The sequence below is a fragment of the Mytilus californianus genome, unplaced genomic scaffold (genome assembly GCF_021869535.1).
Source record: "Mytilus californianus isolate M0D057914Y unplaced genomic scaffold, xbMytCali1.0.p SCAF_7, whole genome shotgun sequence".
In the NCBI taxonomy this organism is placed as follows: domain Eukaryota; kingdom Metazoa; phylum Mollusca; class Bivalvia; order Mytilida; family Mytilidae; genus Mytilus; species Mytilus californianus.
In genome coordinates this window covers 11,548,212-11,566,867 of record NW_026262723.1, presented here as the reverse complement: position 1 = coordinate 11,566,867, position 18,656 = coordinate 11,548,212, and the positions used below count along the sequence as shown (strand labels likewise).

At 32.6% G+C, this 18,656-nt stretch overlaps 1 protein-coding gene across 1 annotated transcript; it reads left to right on the top strand.

Moving 5' to 3' along the window:
* The first annotated feature begins 1,797 nt into the window (after positions 1-1,797).
* LOC127708341 (1,25-dihydroxyvitamin D(3) 24-hydroxylase, mitochondrial-like) lies at positions 1,798-17,629 on the top strand. Its single transcript, XM_052213196.1, has 9 exons — positions 1,798-2,048; positions 3,296-3,521; positions 6,786-6,964; positions 8,862-9,057; positions 10,433-10,616; positions 12,575-12,741; positions 13,657-13,738; positions 14,136-14,351; positions 17,319-17,629. The coding sequence occupies exons 1-9, from the start codon at positions 1,832-1,834 to the stop codon at positions 17,433-17,435; spliced, it is 1,584 nt and encodes a 527-aa protein (XP_052069156.1). The 5' UTR covers positions 1,798-1,831; the 3' UTR covers positions 17,436-17,629.
* The last annotated feature ends 1,027 nt before the right edge of the window (positions 17,630-18,656 follow it).

Below are 18,656 nucleotides of genomic sequence, written 5' to 3'. Positions count from 1 at the left end.
CGCTTGCCAAGTTCTCCTACGGTTCTTGTAGATAGAGAAATGTCTGGCTTTCTGGGGACTACATGTCTTTGTTATGGACTGGCTTGGCAGCGAGAGTGGGACGCGCCTTCCGACCTTTTTAATAGAATAAAAGGAGAGAACTCAATTCTGCTGGTAGGAAAATTATGTTAACGGGAACCTAATTATTTTTCTTTTATAGGTCCCGTTGAATACCTGACATCATTTTCCTCCCGGTCAAACTGAGCCTTTCTGCAAATAATGTAATTTGTTGCCAAAATATTTGTTGCTTCAAAATATGCAAAATGCATTTATTTGTTTTTGAAAAGCATCAGGATTATTGTTTCTAAAATTAAATAGAATAATATTCGGAAATAATTTCAATTTCTGATCTTTATAATAAAGGATAATTAAGATTTTGTTAAATTTTAATTATTATCTTGTATACATCAATCTTCTTATCTCAGCTTTTTGATTGGTTATTAATAACATTATTGTGTGCCTTAATGTATTACTGAATATTCATGATGCTGAAGCTTATCTACAATTCTGTGAATATGGTTTTAACCTTGGATTTTATAGCAATTCTCAAAATCAACTGTCCAGCAGGCAACCTAATAACCCTCTGTACGTGTGCTAAATAACTTGTTTAATAAGGTTCTTGAATTTATTACTATTTTATGGTTATCCTGTACCCCCAGAGAATGCTTGTTAGTCTTACAAACCATGTATTTTTTCAATTTATTGTATTTTCCTGTATCAACGAATTATCTGGCATTTATATTCTCTTTTTACTTTTACTTATCTTAATAAACTAGAAATATATTTATTTTGTTTTACTAAGATCTATTTTATTTCAATTTCTAATTATTTCTAATAGCGTCATAAATCCTTTCATAACACAAACACTATGTAAATTTCATTGTGCTCAAATTGAAATTGAAAAAGAAACTACAGAACCATTATTCCTATTCTAATGCATAACAAAAAGAATTAATGCATAAGATCTTAAAAAATGTATAAAATAAAAATAAAATAAAATAAAAAAAAAAGAATGATCTTGGCGCATGAACGTCATGTCAAAACATGACGTCATTCGAATGATAACTCTCAAGTTGAAGATTATTCCGGTACGTGTACGCTCTAAAATACGAATAATATCGCATTAAAATTCAGTATTGAGGGAGGTGTTTATTTTCTATTTTATTGAATCATTCACACATTCATGGATTTCAGCAAGTGAACCTATTGCGGCTCACTACATAGTTACGACATGTCAACTGTGGATTTGCCAGTAAATACATGTAGAAGCTAACGAAAAATAATATTTGGGTTAAGAATTTTATTGATTAAACACCTTTTTTTCTAGCGGTTACTTACGAAATAATTCATGCGAGCCTTATATTTATTTGAAATTTGTAGCTTTTATCTTACAGGAGGTAAAATCGAACAGCCATACAAACGGCAATCTTACCTTTGCTTCAATTTTTCAAAATACCGTATTTGTCCTATTAGAATCGAAATAACTCATTCAAGCCAAAGATATGTGATCATTTTCACAAGGCCTGGACCGTTACTTTTGTTAACTTCATCCATCAATAACGCAGGAGATAAAATTCGAATTAAACGGCATACTTAATTATGGCAATGTAAAAATTTCCAAAAAATCTATGGCTTGAATGAAATAATTCCTTAGTATAACAAAAAGACCGATCTCCAAGGTAAATTCAAAAAGGGGAAGTCCATAAAAAAAATGACAAAATCATTTGAGTTGGGTATTTTGTTATATACTTTCTTATCTACCCTAATATATACGTGAAATTATTTTACAGCAATGCATTTGGTTCGGTTGTGCAGACCATATCCGGGTTTGATAAACAAAGAAGTAAAGGTTATTAATACCTGGTCAAGTCACACAGCTTCAACATCAACTGTTGTTAGAAATGACCCGTCATTACCAAGCGAGATCAAACCGTTCAGCGCAGTACCTGGACCAAAAGGACTGTATAGTGTTCCATACATTGGAGCTGCTCTACATTTTAAACCTTTCAGTAAGTTAATATCTTTGTACATGTATATTTGGAAGGTAATAAGAGGGTATAATGAAATGTTTTGAAAATATATTCAAGCATGTATAGTAAAAAATAAGTTTTTCGTCAATATTTTGAATATGCCAAACTCTAAATCGTATAAAATCTAAATCAGTTAAGAATAATAATAAAAAAAAATATTGGAAAAACAAAACTCAAAAACAAACCTTGAAAATAGCAAACCTTTTCAAGATGGCACAAGCAAGGCATTGGTGAGGTCCTAAACACACGACTATATGGAGGGAAAAATAGTTGTTAGTTTTCTCACAACCATTTTCTTGAATAAGTCTCGATCAGTGGATGACAAAATGCACCCAAAAGAACACTAAAAAAAAAGAAAGGTATAAAATTGAAGTTTACTTAAAAGTTCATTTAATTTGAATTATGATTGTTCAACAATTTAAAGCAATTTTATCATTTCAAACGACTATAGTCAAATCTTTACTTATACAAAACAGCAACCATGTAGACTAAAAGTTATTAATTCACGGTACCAATTTTTCTACACCAGATGCACATATCGATAACAAATGCCCTCTTAAGTGTTGCTCGAGGCTCATATTGCTAATATTTAAGTAACTCAGTGTTGCTCGAGGCTCCATATTGCTAATATATTAGTAACTCAGTGTTGCTCGAGGCTCATATTGCTAATATTTTAGTAACTCAGTGTTGCTCGAGGCTCATATTGCTAATATTTTAGTAACTCAGTGTTGCTCGAGGCTCATATTGCTAATATTTTAGTAACTCGGTGTTGCTCGAGGCTCATATTGCTAATAGTTTAGTAACTCGGTGTTGCTCGAGGCTCATATTGCTAATAGTTTAGTAACTCGGTGTTGCTCGAGGCTAATATTGCTAATATTTTAGAAACTCGGTGTTGCTCGAGGCTCATATTGCTAATATATTAGTAACTCGGTGTTGCTTGAGGCTCATATTGCTAATAGTTTAGTAACTCGGTGTTGCTCGAGGCTCATATTGCTAATATTTTAGTAACTTGGTGTTGCTCGAGGCTCATATTATAATATATTTTAGTAACTTAGTGTTGCTCGAGGCTCATATTGCTAATATCTAGTTTTATTTGCAATGGGTTGCTTTACCTTTGTCAGAATTTTATTCAGTGGAAGGCAAGTGTATCTGATTTTTGTTAGATTTGATTTCATTACTGTTGCTGCTGTATTTAGTTTTATACTGTTTGTATTTCATATGTTCAGCAAAGTATTCAGCAAATGAAATCAACGACCTTTTAACTGATTTGAGGAAAAAATATGGAGACATATTCAAAATGAAGTTTGGAAAAGATTATATGGTCTACATAAACCACCCGGATGATGCAAAAACAATATTACAAGCACACTATGAATTACACAAGAGAATATCATTTGATCTGAGTGAAACCTTGGCTGAAAGAGAAAAAGTCAACAAAGGACTAATTTTATTGTGAGTAAAAAGTAAAATGACAAAAATACCGAACTCCGAGGAAAATTCAAATCGGAAAGTCCCTAATCAAATGGCAAAATCAAAAACTCAAACACACCAAACGAATGGATACCAACAGTTATATTCCTGACTTGGTACAGGCATTTTTAATTAGTTATTTTGAAAATTTAACAAAATGGTTTCTCTACACAATAAGAACACGAAGAAAGAAGATATGGACAAACAAAAAGCAAACTAACAAGACTAACCAACGATACAAAATACAGTGTACTGTTACATACAAAACACATATAGAGGTAGTCCCATAACAGTGTGGGACAACCGTAATGATTAATACCGAATCATTTACCTTTAACTTGTTTGTCATCGGCTATCGATAACAATGATTTTACGCCCACTCGGTCCGTCAGAGGCCTTCCAGTGGGGATTTAAGTCATCGCTTGTTTCACATTTCGATACATAAAATTAAACATTCTTTCTGCAAAATTTAAAAGGAATTTTTTTTTATCGTCACACCCAACAGTTTCACTTGAAATAACAATAAATGTGCAGAGCTATAAATATCATTAAATTATAGAAAAATATATCAAATGTAACACATTTTTATTTTGAGCCATCCTAAATTTTACGGTAATATTGTACTTAAAGCGCGGAAATTATTATGTGATCCGTGTAAACTCATCGAACCTTTAAACAAACTTATTAGTAAAGGTTATCTTACCAATGTTGTAATTAGATCTTTGAATATAGTTTACATTGGCACTAATATCGATTTTGTCATCAGCAAATTAAAACATAACTAAATTTGTATTTTTTTCAAGCGGGATGTATAAAGACACACCCACGTTCGTTTAGATCTATAAAGAGGTTAAACTCCTAACTATCCTACTGTCTGTCGATACATTTATTTTTGGCATTGCACTAGTCATGTCTTCTTTGACTGTCCATGACGTTAAAATACTAAATCCCTGGGATGTGTTTTAGTTGATTTTAGTCTCTGATGCATGATTTTTTATTATTAATTGTTCTGGCTTTTAACTAGCTGTCAGTAACTGCGAGTACTCTCAAATCGTACTTTCTTGTTTATTTGACCTGTTGATACTAATTGTATTGCTTTTTTGTTATTTAATGTTATTCAGGGTTATATCTGGTCTATATACCAGCTTTGATACGTGTTTGGTATAACTAAAAAAATTTCACTTCGTACTATGAACATCAAAATTATTTATTTTGTAAAAATATTTCCTTTCTCTATTGGTACTGTACACGTATACCTAACAACAAAATTATTTTCATTTACCTGTGTTTAAAGTTATTGCAAATGGCTGATATTTTTGTTCGAGCATATTGTTTTTCTTTAATTGTTTAACATTTCTTACCGATATAACATGTTACTTTTATTATTCTTCCCTGAGTTTATTTATTTTGTATTTACATTGTGTCATAGGTCAAATTTATTTGTTCAGTGTATGTTCAATGGTGTTAATATGTCCTTTGATTGAGTTAAGCTATTTCAGTTGATATTTTATAGTGTTTCTTTCTATGTTGTGATGTTACACTATTGTTTCAGAAAAAGGGTGGAGGTTTGGTACCATTAAAACGTTTAAACCCGCTGCATTTGTTTGCACCTGTCCTAAGTCAGGAATCTGATGTTCAGTAGTTGTCGTTTGTTGATGTGGTTCATAAGTGTTATATAGATTAGACCGTTGGTTTTCCCGTTTGAATGGTTTTACACTAGTAATTTTTTGGTGCCCTTTATAGCTTACTGTTCGGTGTGAGCCAAGGCTCCGTGTTGAAGACCGTACTGTGACCTATAATGGTTTACTTTTATAAATTTTGACTTGGATGGAGAGTTGTCTCATTGGCACTCATACCACATCTTCTTATATCTATGTGAACACAAATGAAGAACAGGTATAAAGATGAATTCTTTTTTCGGCAGTGTGTTAAAATATATGTTGTATGTCATGCAGTTATAAAAAATTGTAAACACACAGTAGTCCGTCATGCATTGCAACTCATTCAGTGGACTGGTCGGTCAATTGCCCAGTTTGTTACTCTAATCTGAGCATACAACTTCTGCTTTATTGAACGTAGATACAAAAGAAGAAAAAGTGAGTTGTAGGTCAGTGAAAAACACGCGTGTTCTCGGTAAAATACGTAGTAGTCCATCATGCATTGCAACCCATTCAATGGATTGGTCAATTCTCTCAGTCAATAAATATTTCTTATAATGCAAGCCAACAATTATATTAGCGGGAACGTTAGCATGCCAATGAATGATACTTGTACCCGTCCTGGGTAAATGCATTTATGTTTCGGAGAGATGCATACTTTTTAAGAGGTCCTTAATCATTCAGGAAAAAAGACGAAAAAAAACTAATTCAAATCAATTAAGAATTAGGGATAAAAAGAAATACGACACTGAGATTAAAAAATATTGTTCCTGTATGTTCATAAGAAACGAACTAATTTTAAAGATAACTATTTCATAAAGTAAATGAAAATTGTTTTAAGCTAGGTCCAAATACATATAGCTTTTAACAGTCCTATATTTTTGCAAGTACGAAAAAGACCGTACGAAAATAGAGTTTTTTTCATTTTTTTTTTTGTTACACCACGATTTAAAGTTATCATGCATTGTTGGTTTAAAAATGAAAACATTTAGACAAGATAAAAGTTAAAAGATACGAAGAACCAGTACAAATTTTAGAAAGCGACAATTGTTAAATCGCTTTTAAGTCCGAAAAAGGTTATTGCTTACACATTCATTTCTACTTTTGAAACTAGTGAAATTTTTGTTTAATGCTTGAAGAACGTGCGGTATGATAAATAATTTGACTATCGATCGTCGATGAAGAATGTCAAAATATTCAATGCTAATCAATACCCCTGTAGAATTTTCGATTTTCTTGTTTTCGGGCGTTGAGAAACCTTTGGTGACCCCGTACGTTTAAATGTCCCTTGTAAAAACAACGTTTTAAGTAGGCGTAACAGACAAACGGTTACCTAATCTTATCCAGTCAATTAGAGAATTGAGCGCGCCAACGAATGGTCTCGTCCACACTGTTATGAAATTGATTCTTATATATTTTGATTATATTGCTTAAAATTTTGTTTATGATATTTTTATTGTACCAACGTCTATAAAATAGATTTTTTTTTCATGCAGAGCAAAACAAATTAATTCTAAAATGTATTATGTGTAGCCTATTGCATTAACGCGTTTAATCAGCAATCACACAATTCGAATATGATACACAGAAATGGAAAAGAATGGGCGGATCTGAGAAAACCGACACAGGAGAAAATGTTACGACCAGCTGTTGTAGCAAGTTATGTCCCTTTGATTGAAAAAGTTACAAATGACTTTGTTGACAACTTAAAGAAGAAAAAACAAGTAGATGACCTGTTATGGGAATTGAATAATTACACAACTGAAAGTAAGCAATTTAAATAAACTAAAAAGAAAAAAAACCAATGACTATATATAAATTTGAAAAAAATCTGATGAAAAACTAGCGACTAACTCCACTGTAAAATAAGATATGAAACGGATATTTCATCAGTCTTTTGGTTATCAACAGCAGTAAATGTCAACTCTGCAAGCAATAAGAAAACTATCTTGATTATTAATAAACTGAGAATTTCATGATGAAAAAAGCAAAGGCTTCCACTAAAAAAAAAAAATAATCAAAGATACCAGACTTATAACTTTATACATAAGACGCTCGTTTCACCTTCACAATTCTCATCAGTGTTGTTCCAATAAAAAATTAAAAGAAAAGCAGAAAAAGTACAAATTTACAGTACACATTTATAGCAATAAAACCGCCGCGTAACACATCAGCTTATTTTTACAAATGTTTAAAACTGTCTCAGGGAATGAATAATTACCAATATTTAAATTATAATAACACTCTATCGCTCGACACGATGTGCAAATTCTATACAAAGCAGTAGGCTGTACAGTAATGTTTAATAGCATTTATTACAAAAAGTACCAGTAGATACCAATGAATAGTTCCAAACTCGAAGTCATAAAGCAAAATAAATCAACAAATCATTACATACAAGATTAAGATTGAACAACACTACCCCAATAAAAACTCTCCAATTAGACAAATGATCGGGGTCAGCGAATCACCTACTTAAATGATTAAAATATTTATTTATCAGCAAAATTTGATGATGATGTCTCATTGTCCAGCAATTTGTCACTTTAAAAACAAACAAAAATATTCAATATTTAATTATTCAACGTCATGATCAATGATATTTCGTTAAGACCTACATGTGTTTTTGGTTTATTTTCGCACATTGACGTTTATAATAATTTAATCAGTGCACAAACATGTCCCTTTGTCCAGATCATACAAGAGCTCTTAAAATCGACATGGTTATTGATAACCTATTGGATACGTAAATATCTAATAATGGTTTAAGGCGCTATTGTGTACTATAAAACATGAAAATATTTTGATATAATTACACTTAATTATACTAAGTCTTAGTTTTACTTATAGAATTAAGATGCGTTTGCCAGTCAAATGACCTCCACTAAGAAATCTAAAAAAGAGATGCGCACAAATGTTGAAATATCTACACACAAATGCATTTCACTGAACTTTGTACTCGTTTGAATATTTGAAAGGATTAATTCTATATCGTGTACTGTGGATTCATTTATTTTCGTGGATACCAATTTTCGTGGAATTAGGAAAACTTCCACGTTCGTGGTTGTTTGATTTCATGGTTTTGCCAATGTCTGTATAAAAGCCTTAAGAACATTTGTAATTCGTTGTACACTTGATGTTTGTGGTTCACCCATACCCACAAATCCCATGAAAATCGACAACTTTCGAGTTCGATTCATTTCCGTCAAAAACTTTGGTTTCAGAGAACATCATTCGTGTATTTAGGGGCATCGTCACTTCCGTTCCCATGTTGAGCCAGTGGTTAGAAAAATATGACGCTATATTGCACAAATTATTCTGCAAATTAAATTCTTATAATTGACAATCAGCACTGCTGTCATTAGGGAAATGTGATTAAGTACCTACGGAACAAACATTATTTCTAGTTTATCCTGCACAATGAAGACCAATAAGACGCTTGATGAACGTTAATAGTGCAGAGATACAGGCGATCCCCTTTTTCTGTTAAATGACATCATAAAGGCGCGCATAATTGACGATTTTTCCGGTGAAGGACATAACTCGAAAGTGGTCTATTGGTATTCAACGAATACTAATGAATCAACAGTATAATTTATAGGTTTTCAAACCAAACAAAAATATATCGGATGACTTCATTGAAGTTTGTCTAATCATTTTTCAGGTGTTGGTATGTTGTGTTTCAACAAACGACTTGGATGTTTAGATGAAGGCACAGATAGTCCAGCAGAAGTAGCAGTGGCAATGAGAAATATATTTGACATGTTGCAAAAGTCCTTTTTCATGCCGGTAAAAATGTACTTGTACTTCAAAACACCATTTTATAAACGATTTGAACAGGAAGGCAGAAAATTTATGGAGTAAGTTTTATAAGGCACATTCTTTGTTGATATATTTTTTTCTGCTATCGACAACGTATTTGTTGAGGTTGATGGGATGGTATTGAGCAGTTTGCAGAAAGGCAGTATGCAAATGCGTTCTTATAGTGCACAACTACTGGTCGACTATTTTGTATTCTGTTATGAAGCAGAATTCAGACTTTGCACCTAGAAATCTTCTTTTTATAATATTTTATTACATTCTGAAGCGGTCAAGAAGCCAGAAAGCGACCGGTGTTTACGTTTGATGCCTGAAGCATACCTATTACGTAACCTTGTTTTTGGCGCCAATGAAGATAACATCATTTCGTGGAATTTTCGTTTAATGAAAATGGTACACTGAAATAATGACTAAAATTTAATGATTCGCCAGGTAAACGAAATTTGCGACAGAAAATTACCGATAGACGTCCACAAAGCTTCAAATACAATAGAGTTATCTATTTAAACTGTTCACTAATGTTTCAATTCAGAAAGTTGTTGCTTTTAATAAGGTAAATTAAACACTTACTTAACAGTTTGAACACAGAATGAACATAACACAATTGTCTACAAGCGAATTCTCTGAATAGTACTGAATTGTCAATGCCCGCAATGGATGAGTCTGAAAATGACCTTGAAGACTGAAATGACTTAACAAATTTCTAATCAGTCTTTAAAGAGCTATAAAAATCAAAATTATTGAATTACTTATGTTTGTTACCTTGAGTTTTCTTTTCTTAATCGATTTACGAAACTTGAAAATCGATAAACTAATATCGCCTTAATTTAATTTTATGTCCGATATCTTGTAATTTATTTAACATGGTTGACTAGGAAAAGAATGCCATAGAAATTAAATTGAGGTAAAACTATTTTTGTAATTTATTTATAGACTTTGTTAAAGGCGTTTTCTAAAGAATGCAGAAGCAGGTTGCAAATTGACTTCATGAATTTCGAAAACGTTCTGCCTTGGAATTTCGTACCATATGCATTGTATACTTGCGAATGCATATTCATTTGTTTCACTCACCAAGGAGACCTAGGCGGCCGAGTGATCTGAATAGTCGAACTACTATATAACTAGCCTGTCAACACTGAGATTGAGTGCAGGTGCGCTTCACTCCAATCTTAATTGACTAGGATTGTCAGGGCTCTCCGGCTGCCTCCACTTATAAAACGCACCGCCATGCAATAGCACAATAGTGCTGAAAGTGGTGTTAAAACATCAATTACATGTAATCAATCAATAATTAATTTTCACTGACTTCAAACTTTGAAATTGAATGTTTTCAAATTATTTATGAACGGAAAATGTTTCAGTTGTATATGATATTAATTCAACAGTTTTCATATAATTAGTTTACTCATTTTTCAGAGTTGTTTCTACCGAAACAGCATCTCAAAATGCATTTTTAGCAAAGCTTAAAAATGAAGGTAAACTAGAGGAATATCTTGAAAAAGAACCCAATTTCATGTATTCGTTATTGGCTGATGGGAGATTATCAGAAGAACAAATAAGCAGTATTGTCAGTGATTTGTTCGGTGCAGGTATAGACTCGGTAAGTCTCGTCTTAAGTCAATAGTAATGTAAACTATTATTTCAGTTGCCTGTTTGAGCATCGTAAATCAGCTTTTTTCTCGTCTCTATATAAAAAAAAAATGAACACAACACGTTATAAATTCCATGCGTCCGAAGCGCTTTTCTGGATTTACCTTTATCAGGAACGCCGAATATTTGAAAGACAAGGCTGTATAAGGACCGAAAACTATGAAGAGCTATAACCCAAAAAGGACCTAAAAAAAATAGCCAAATCTATCTAAGGCCTACTTTGCATGAGGGAGTTGAAACCTTAGTTTCTGTATAATTTCAAAATTTATGAACGGGAAGCTATATATGAGGGTCGTAATAGGGGTACCTTAATGACTAATAACGGTAAAAGTTCTTGCCAAATGACGTTAACGGTAATTTTTGGTGCATGACGATAAAATGTACAGTTTCTTTTAGACGATAAAGAAATGGACTTTTTGACGAATCACGTTATTTGTTTTCAAAAATAACGGTAACGATAATTATTCGAGATCTCTGACGAATCACGATAAGGATATTTTGACGAATCACGGTAAAACTTTAACGAATTTGACGCTAACGGTAGCCGAAAATGACCGTTTGACGCCTGACGGTAAAGGGCATTTCTACCCTCAAATATATCTATAGCATGTATAGATGATCTTAATTCCATTTTATCATTGTCGTTATTGTGGTTTTGTGCCTTGTTTTCTATTTTATGGTAAAATGATTAGTTAATACCTTTCGAAATTTTAACTTTTCAAGATAACTTGTACAAAAATTCTTTGTTTCTTCAACGAAAAAAAAAGATAAAATTACTTACGAAGACATCCTCATTAGTATATATTGTCTGCCCATTGGCAGTAGTAACGCTCCGGCCGAAACAATATATATGTGTCTGAAATATAATACAGTTCTTACGTAAGTATATATATCATGATGATGCCCTCGGTATGAGTAGCCATACATCGTGATGTATTAACTATTACCATATTCCATGTACATGTAGACGGGGGTCTAATGGGCTAATGGGCGAATTAAACAAGGAATAAGGTGAATATGTATTAAACATATAACAGTAAAACACAAATGTCGATACAATTTCAACCTTTTGCGTATAGGTATTTACACGAAAAAATGGCTTAAAAAATCAAAATAGTTTCATTTTATTCCCAAGCACGCATACTGGTTATGAACAATTGAATCAAGGAATGTTAGCCTTTAAGGTAGATGGGGTGTCTAAATTATAATCCATAGAATTTTTTAATAATTTGCCAAATCGTAGTTTATATCATGCTCTTTAAAAAAAAATGATAAAAAGAATGGGTCACGGGGCTTATTTTCACGCTACAGGTTGTTCAAAATTAACAGATTTTGTATAGATTATGCATGGAAAACCCAATTTTCTGCCATAAAACGAAAACTACACCATAGAATTTTGAGAAAGAATATGAGAAGATAGCTTTAATAGTATGCTTTCAGATAAGAAAAAGAAAAAATGGGGTCACCGGACCCGTTTTCTTGCTACATAATAAAATAGGTAAATTCCTAACACATTCTATTGTAAAAGTGCCTTTATCTGAATTATCTGCCCTTACATTTGAGTTGCCTCCCCTTATGTGGCAAAGTTGGAAAAAATTGAATCAAACAAAAGTTTTCTGTTTTTTTGTAAAACACAGCCATAAATATGATAAAACATGTCATTTTCTATATTGAAATGGAAATTCTTACACATGAATTACCTACTACTCTCAAAATTTGCACATTCTATTAAAGATCTAGACCGATTGTTTTCAGGTATTACAAAATCCAAGATGGAGGAAGACACCCTATCTACCTTAAAGACAAAAATCATCAAAATATAAATTTATCGGAACTAGTTCAAATATCCTGTGTTAGAGAATATAATATTTCCAATATACACATGATGCAATTTTTGTCTTGTTTTAGACTGCCAATACATTAGTTTTCCTATTAGCTCAACTAGCGCTTAATCCAGATAAGCAAGCTAAGTTATATGATGAAATCCAACAGGTAGTAGGAGACAGTCAACGTCTGACCAAAGAACATTTAGCAAGGATGTCTTATTTAAAAGCGTGTTTGAAAGAATCACAAAGGTACACATAGCTTAAATGAGCGGTATTGATTTTTTACAATTTGTATATAACTCATCTGTTAGACCAATACTAGTTTCTCATTTCGTTGTCATCTGAGTGTTTTAAATTCAGCATGCTCTTTTCTTGTTTTGCTATATACAAGCTACCTGATTTCATACCGGCACTTATTATTTGTATACGAAGGTCCTGAACGCCTTCATAAATATATCAACATGCGTGTGCATCAAATGAGTACATATATGCATTTTAATTAAATATATTATCAAAACATCTCTTTATGATTCATTTTAAAGTTACGACACAAGAGTTGACAAGGTAAAATATTGTTCAATGTATTTGATAACGATAGCTGCAGCAACTAAAACGACAACGAATCAATAACCCGACTGGATTATTTACAATGGGATATGGATGGATTTAGAGACTAACCAATACCTACACAAAAATGGTATACAAATAAAAACATCAATAACTAGGTTCCTGATTTCGATCGTAGTTCAATAGGTGCCTCATTAGCAATTATACAACTTATCCTGATTACTATATATAAAAGCATCAACATTAAATGTGATGGACACATACAGAATATTACAACCTTGAAAAATATGGTTCTGATATACATCTATGTATGTACCTAATTGTCTGATATATTATTGCCAACAGCCTTTGAACAACTAGAAATGGTTTCTTTTCAAGAACAGATTTCAGAAATTGGTATTGAATAAAAGCTGCAAGTAAATAACCAATAATTTAATTCGCTTAAATGTGACAAGGTAAAAATTGATTTTTTTAAATATCGCTTTGCAAGCTATGCCAGCTTTGCCTGTAGTTCCACTTATTAATACAAAAAGTGTTGGTAAATATATACATGTATATGATCCTGTCTTGGTACATGTACATTTCTTATCGCTATAGGAAAATTTTCCCGATATCATTTGGAGTATTACGAATACTAGAGTCTGATCTTGTCGTCGGAGGATACCAGATGCCTAAGAACGTAAGTTTGAGTTCACAATAGTGCATGTGATTAAAAAAAAAGAGAAGAAAAAGAATAACATATACACAACCAAATATAATATAATCATGTGTAACGTGTGTACACAAAATGTGCATCCATTATTTAATTAATTCATTTTGTAAACATGTATTCAAGATTATCAAATATCGTAATGAGATATCCTTTTACTGAAAAAAAAAGTAAATAAGAAAAAAACATTGCTATTTTGTAATAATCATTTTACTTATTTTTCACGTGCTCTATGATTCTTTGTTGATTGTCATGATCGGTAAACTTCGGCAACAAAACCTGAAATTTAATTAGGAGTCGCTTTATTAAATTCCTCTTTATTGGAATTAGAGATGACACTTTTCATATGGCTTTTAATATTTTCTAGACAATGATTGCAATTAATAATAGATCGATGGCAATGGATGATAGATTTTATAACCGACCAACCGAGTTCCTTCCTGAAAGATGGCTAAGAGAAACAACTGGCGAGATAGCAAAAAGCAAAGAGTTTCCGTTTGCGCACAAACCTTTTGGATTCGGACCAAGAGCTTGCATTGGACAAAGATTTGCTGAAAATGAAATTTTCATTGCAGCTACAAAGGTATTTAAATAAATCAATATATTTATATTCACACAGCTACATAACATGTATGTTATTTTTACTTAAAGTTGAGATGTTTTTTTTTATATAGTATCGATGTGACAGAGAATGAGTAAAACAATATAATAATAATAATAATAATAATAATAATAATAATTATTATAGTAGTTATAATAATAATAATAATAATATTGATACCATATATGATTTCCTTTTTTAGCTCACCTGGCCCATAGGGTCAAGAGAGCTTTTCTCATCACATGGCGTCCGTTGTTCGTCGTAGTCTGTCGTGGTCCGACGTCGTCCGCCATCGTCCGTCGTCGTTAACTTGTACAAAAATCTTCTCCTCTGAAACTGCTAATTCAAATTTAACAAAACTTACCCACAATCATCATTAGGGTATAAAATTTTAAAAATGTGTCCGATGACTCCGCCTGCCAACCAAGATGGCTGCAATGGCTAAAAATAAAACATAGGGAAAAAATGCAAGTTTTGTCTATTATTTTGAAAACGTTCTAAATAGAGAAAATCTAACAGGGCAGAAATGTTCAGAATGTTGAGTTCTAACAATTGTCGATATATGTCAAAACTGCCACACGACTTCTTATAGGAGTTATTGTCCTTAAATGACAAATTTTACCATTTTTTTCATTTATTCCTATTATCATGAAAACGATAATAGATAGAGAGAAACTTATATTGCAAAAATTATCAACAAGACAAGTTCTACAAATAACTCTTGCGGTTGAAATTGTTAGTCGACTCATTTTTAGTGTTATTGCCCTTTGATGACGATTTTTTTACCAATCTTTAGCGTTTTTGCATTATATTCAAAATATTATAACAAATAGACCGAATCTTAAATAAGCAAAAATTATCAGCAATACAAGATGTGCAATTAAGACAAAGGAAGGAATTCGTCCGACGAATCCTTATTGGAATTATTGACCTTTTAATGGCGATGTTTAGAAATTTCTTTGCGTTTTGTCTTATATGATAGAAATTATAGCAGATAAATAGACATTTTTATCACAAAAAATTATCAGAAAGGCAAGATCTACTAAGAAGACAAAATTTGCCGATATAGTTAGTTGACTGCCACTTTTTATAGGAGCGATTGCCCTTAAATGAGGATTTTTTATCCTCATTTGTGTTTTGAGCAAAAACGAAAGAAGATAGAGAGAAACTAAACAGACTAAATGATCGGCAATACAAGATCAACAAAACAGAGATTTTTGTTATGAATTCTATTATCGTCTACAATGTTGGAGAGTGTCCTTTGTTGAATATGCATGTATATCAAGGTGAGCGACACAAGCTCTTTAGAGCCTCTAGTTTCATTTGACATTTGTTTTTTTGAAGATTAGCACACATATTTGATGAATGGTCTTTAAGAACTTTGTATGATCGTAATTGTGCCAACAATCTTCCTAACATATATCACCGTATACCTGTCTGACAACGTTTACAAAATATTGAAATTGCTTAATTATGACTTTTCCGCAAGTGTAAATTAGTCAGCAGCAAGAATTTTTCGTTTTCATTGTACTATAGTAGAGTTGATTTTGGATGTTTATTGGGAGACCGAGTGAGTAATACATCCGGTTCAAGACTTTAATACTGACTTTTGCTGCTTACCTGCTATGTACGATTTGAATTGACATTCCAAATTGGTTGTTTCTTGGTGAGGATTCTAAGTATTGTTAAATTTCTATGTCCTCGTGTGAACTATTACAAATGTACCTTGTGCTTAAAAAACTGTCTTTAGAAACGAATGTAATGTGTTGGTCTTATACAGTACAGTGTAGTTTCATATACTATTTCATGTATTTAGCATGTTTTATTTCTTGCATATGCATCTATTATTTGGCGAGGACATTAAACTTCATTCATATGCACATGATTTATGCGTCTGCTATCTGGGTATTATGCTATTGATGACATTTCTTAGATAGATATAAGAAGATGTGGTATGAGTGTCAATGAGACAACTCTCCATCCAAGTCACAATTTTTAAAAGTAAACCATTATAGGTCAAAGTACGGTCTTCAACACGGAGCCTTGGCTCACACCGAACAGCAAGCTATAAATTTCCCCAAAAAATGACTAATGTAAAACCATTCAAACGGGAAAACCAACGGTCTAATATATATAAAGAACGAGAAACATTTATGAACCACATCAACAAACGACAACTACTGAAGATCAGATTCCTGACTTAGGATAGGTCTGTTTCTACTGTCCATTTTCTATGTAGAAACATTCCAGCAGCGCCTGCATATGGAGTATACATCTCCCTGTTGAAACGATATTTCAGGGCTTACATGTCCTATTATGATTTCCTTGAAAAAGGGTTGCTGCTCACAAGGAAGCTATTAAAAAAGTGTTCCAAGTGGGGAAGTTGAAATAATGTTTTCGTAAATTTTACGGACGCCGTTGACCATTATGGAATATCTGCTTCACAGATGACGGAGTATATTTTTATAATTGTCGTAACTGCAATCCCGTTCGCCTTTTCTCTGAATGTAACTTACCGAATAAGACTTATCACCAGGTTTGTCCTAACATGAGCAACAAGACGGGTGCTACATTCGGAGCAGGATTCGCTTACCCTCCCGGAGCACATGAGACCACCCCGACTGTTGATTGGGTTCGTGTTGTTCAGTCTTTAGTTTTCTATGTTATGTTAAGTGTACTGTTGTTTGTCTTTTGGTTCTTTTTTGCCATGCATTGTCAGTATATTTTCGACATATCAGTTTGGTATCTTTCAGCTCTGTTTCATTTTATTTCAAAACAACTCGATATTTTGATTTTGACATGTTTGACGAGAATACATATACCTCTTGATTTGGGGTTTGATATGACATGTCGTCGGATAGACTGTCTTTTTAAAGTAAACCCCGCATTTTCATTTTTATATAGCAATCAAGCAGTTAATATTTAAACAACATTTTGGTTTTTTTCCAGATTGTTAAGAATTTCCAGGTTTCTATGCCACCGGATGTTAAAGATATAAAGACAACGTTGAAGATTTTTACAACGCCATCAGAAAAAATAAAGATGAATTTTATGGAACGGCAATAGATAATGAGACAAAAAAAAAATCTCTTCAAAACGAGCTTTTGAAAAGAGAACGGACAATCTAAGCATAAAGGGATAGTTCCAATTTACTTATTTTTACATATTTTTCAATAATATCTGTACTAGTATTTCATCTTCTATAACCGTAAGCGTCTCCATAGTAAAGTAATGAATATATACATATTTATAAAATGTCCAAAAAACCTTTTTGTATTTGGAATAGCCAAAAGGGTGTTTTACACAATTTTGTCTTGCTTTCTTTGTCTTTCGTGTCTTCCAAAAGAGATACAAAAGGACGAATAGGCATGCAATACGGACATAAGACCACTGGACTCACAATCATAACCTGGTTTGACATATAGATGTCTGCTGAGGAACCCTGGGATGAGAGTTGCAGGTGAAGTACGGGAAAAATTGGATAGTGTCAGGGTAGGCGTTTTTCTTAACATTTATGGATATAGGAGATAATGTTTCGACTAACTGATGGTAGAGTGACGTTTAGCAGAAATAAAGCAGTAATTTTAGTATCTTGGTATTTATCTAAATCGTTCATGGTTAAAATATTTGGTTTTTCGATAGGGTGATTTAACGCCATCTTGTTGCTTTTTGTCTATCCTGCCTTAGATTTAGAATGACAACAAGGCATGTAAAACGCAACTAAGACCACTGTAGTCCTAATTATAACATTAATTACACCTACTGTGGCATTATGAGTGGTATACTGGCATACGCATGATTCTTGGAGTCCTGATCATATTCTTGATAGACCTATAGTTATATGGATAACGGTGAAAATATTAAGACTAAATATTAGTTGTGTTACGTACACGTAGCAGAAACCTCGGCAGTTATTTCGTGCTTCAGTATTTCACTGAATAACTAGACAGTGTTTAGGATAAAAACCCACATTATTTTGCTATTGCAATTAATCTGATTATACGCCTATTGTGTTTTCTTAAAAATAAAATTGAGAATGGAAACGGAGAATATGTCAAAGAGACAACAACCCGACCAAAGAGCAGACAACAGCCGAAGGCCACCAATGGGTCTTCAACTTAGCGAGAAAATCCCACACCCGCAGGTGGGCCTCAGCTGGCCCCTAAATAAAAATGTGTACTAGTTCAGTGAAAATGGACGTCTTTACATTCCCTATCTTACGGGAAAGATATAGAACAACTAAAAAACAAACTGCACGTATAGCAAAGACTATTGTAGTTCTAATTA

What these genes read in the sequence shown, in the direction of transcription:
- LOC127708341 (XM_052213196.1), top strand. Translation starts at nt 1,832, where the DNA reads ATGCATTTGGTTCGGTTGTGCAGACCATATCCGGGTTTGATAAACAAA. An exon ending in AACAAAGGACTAATTTTATT is followed by an intron (nt 3,522 to 6,785) that starts GTGAGTAAAAAG and finishes TATGATACACAG; the next exon opens with AAATGGAAAAGAATGGGCGG. An exon ending in TGTTTGAAAGAATCACAAAG is followed by an intron (nt 12,742 to 13,656) that starts GTACACATAGCT and finishes TTATCGCTATAG; the next exon opens with GAAAATTTTCCCGATATCAT.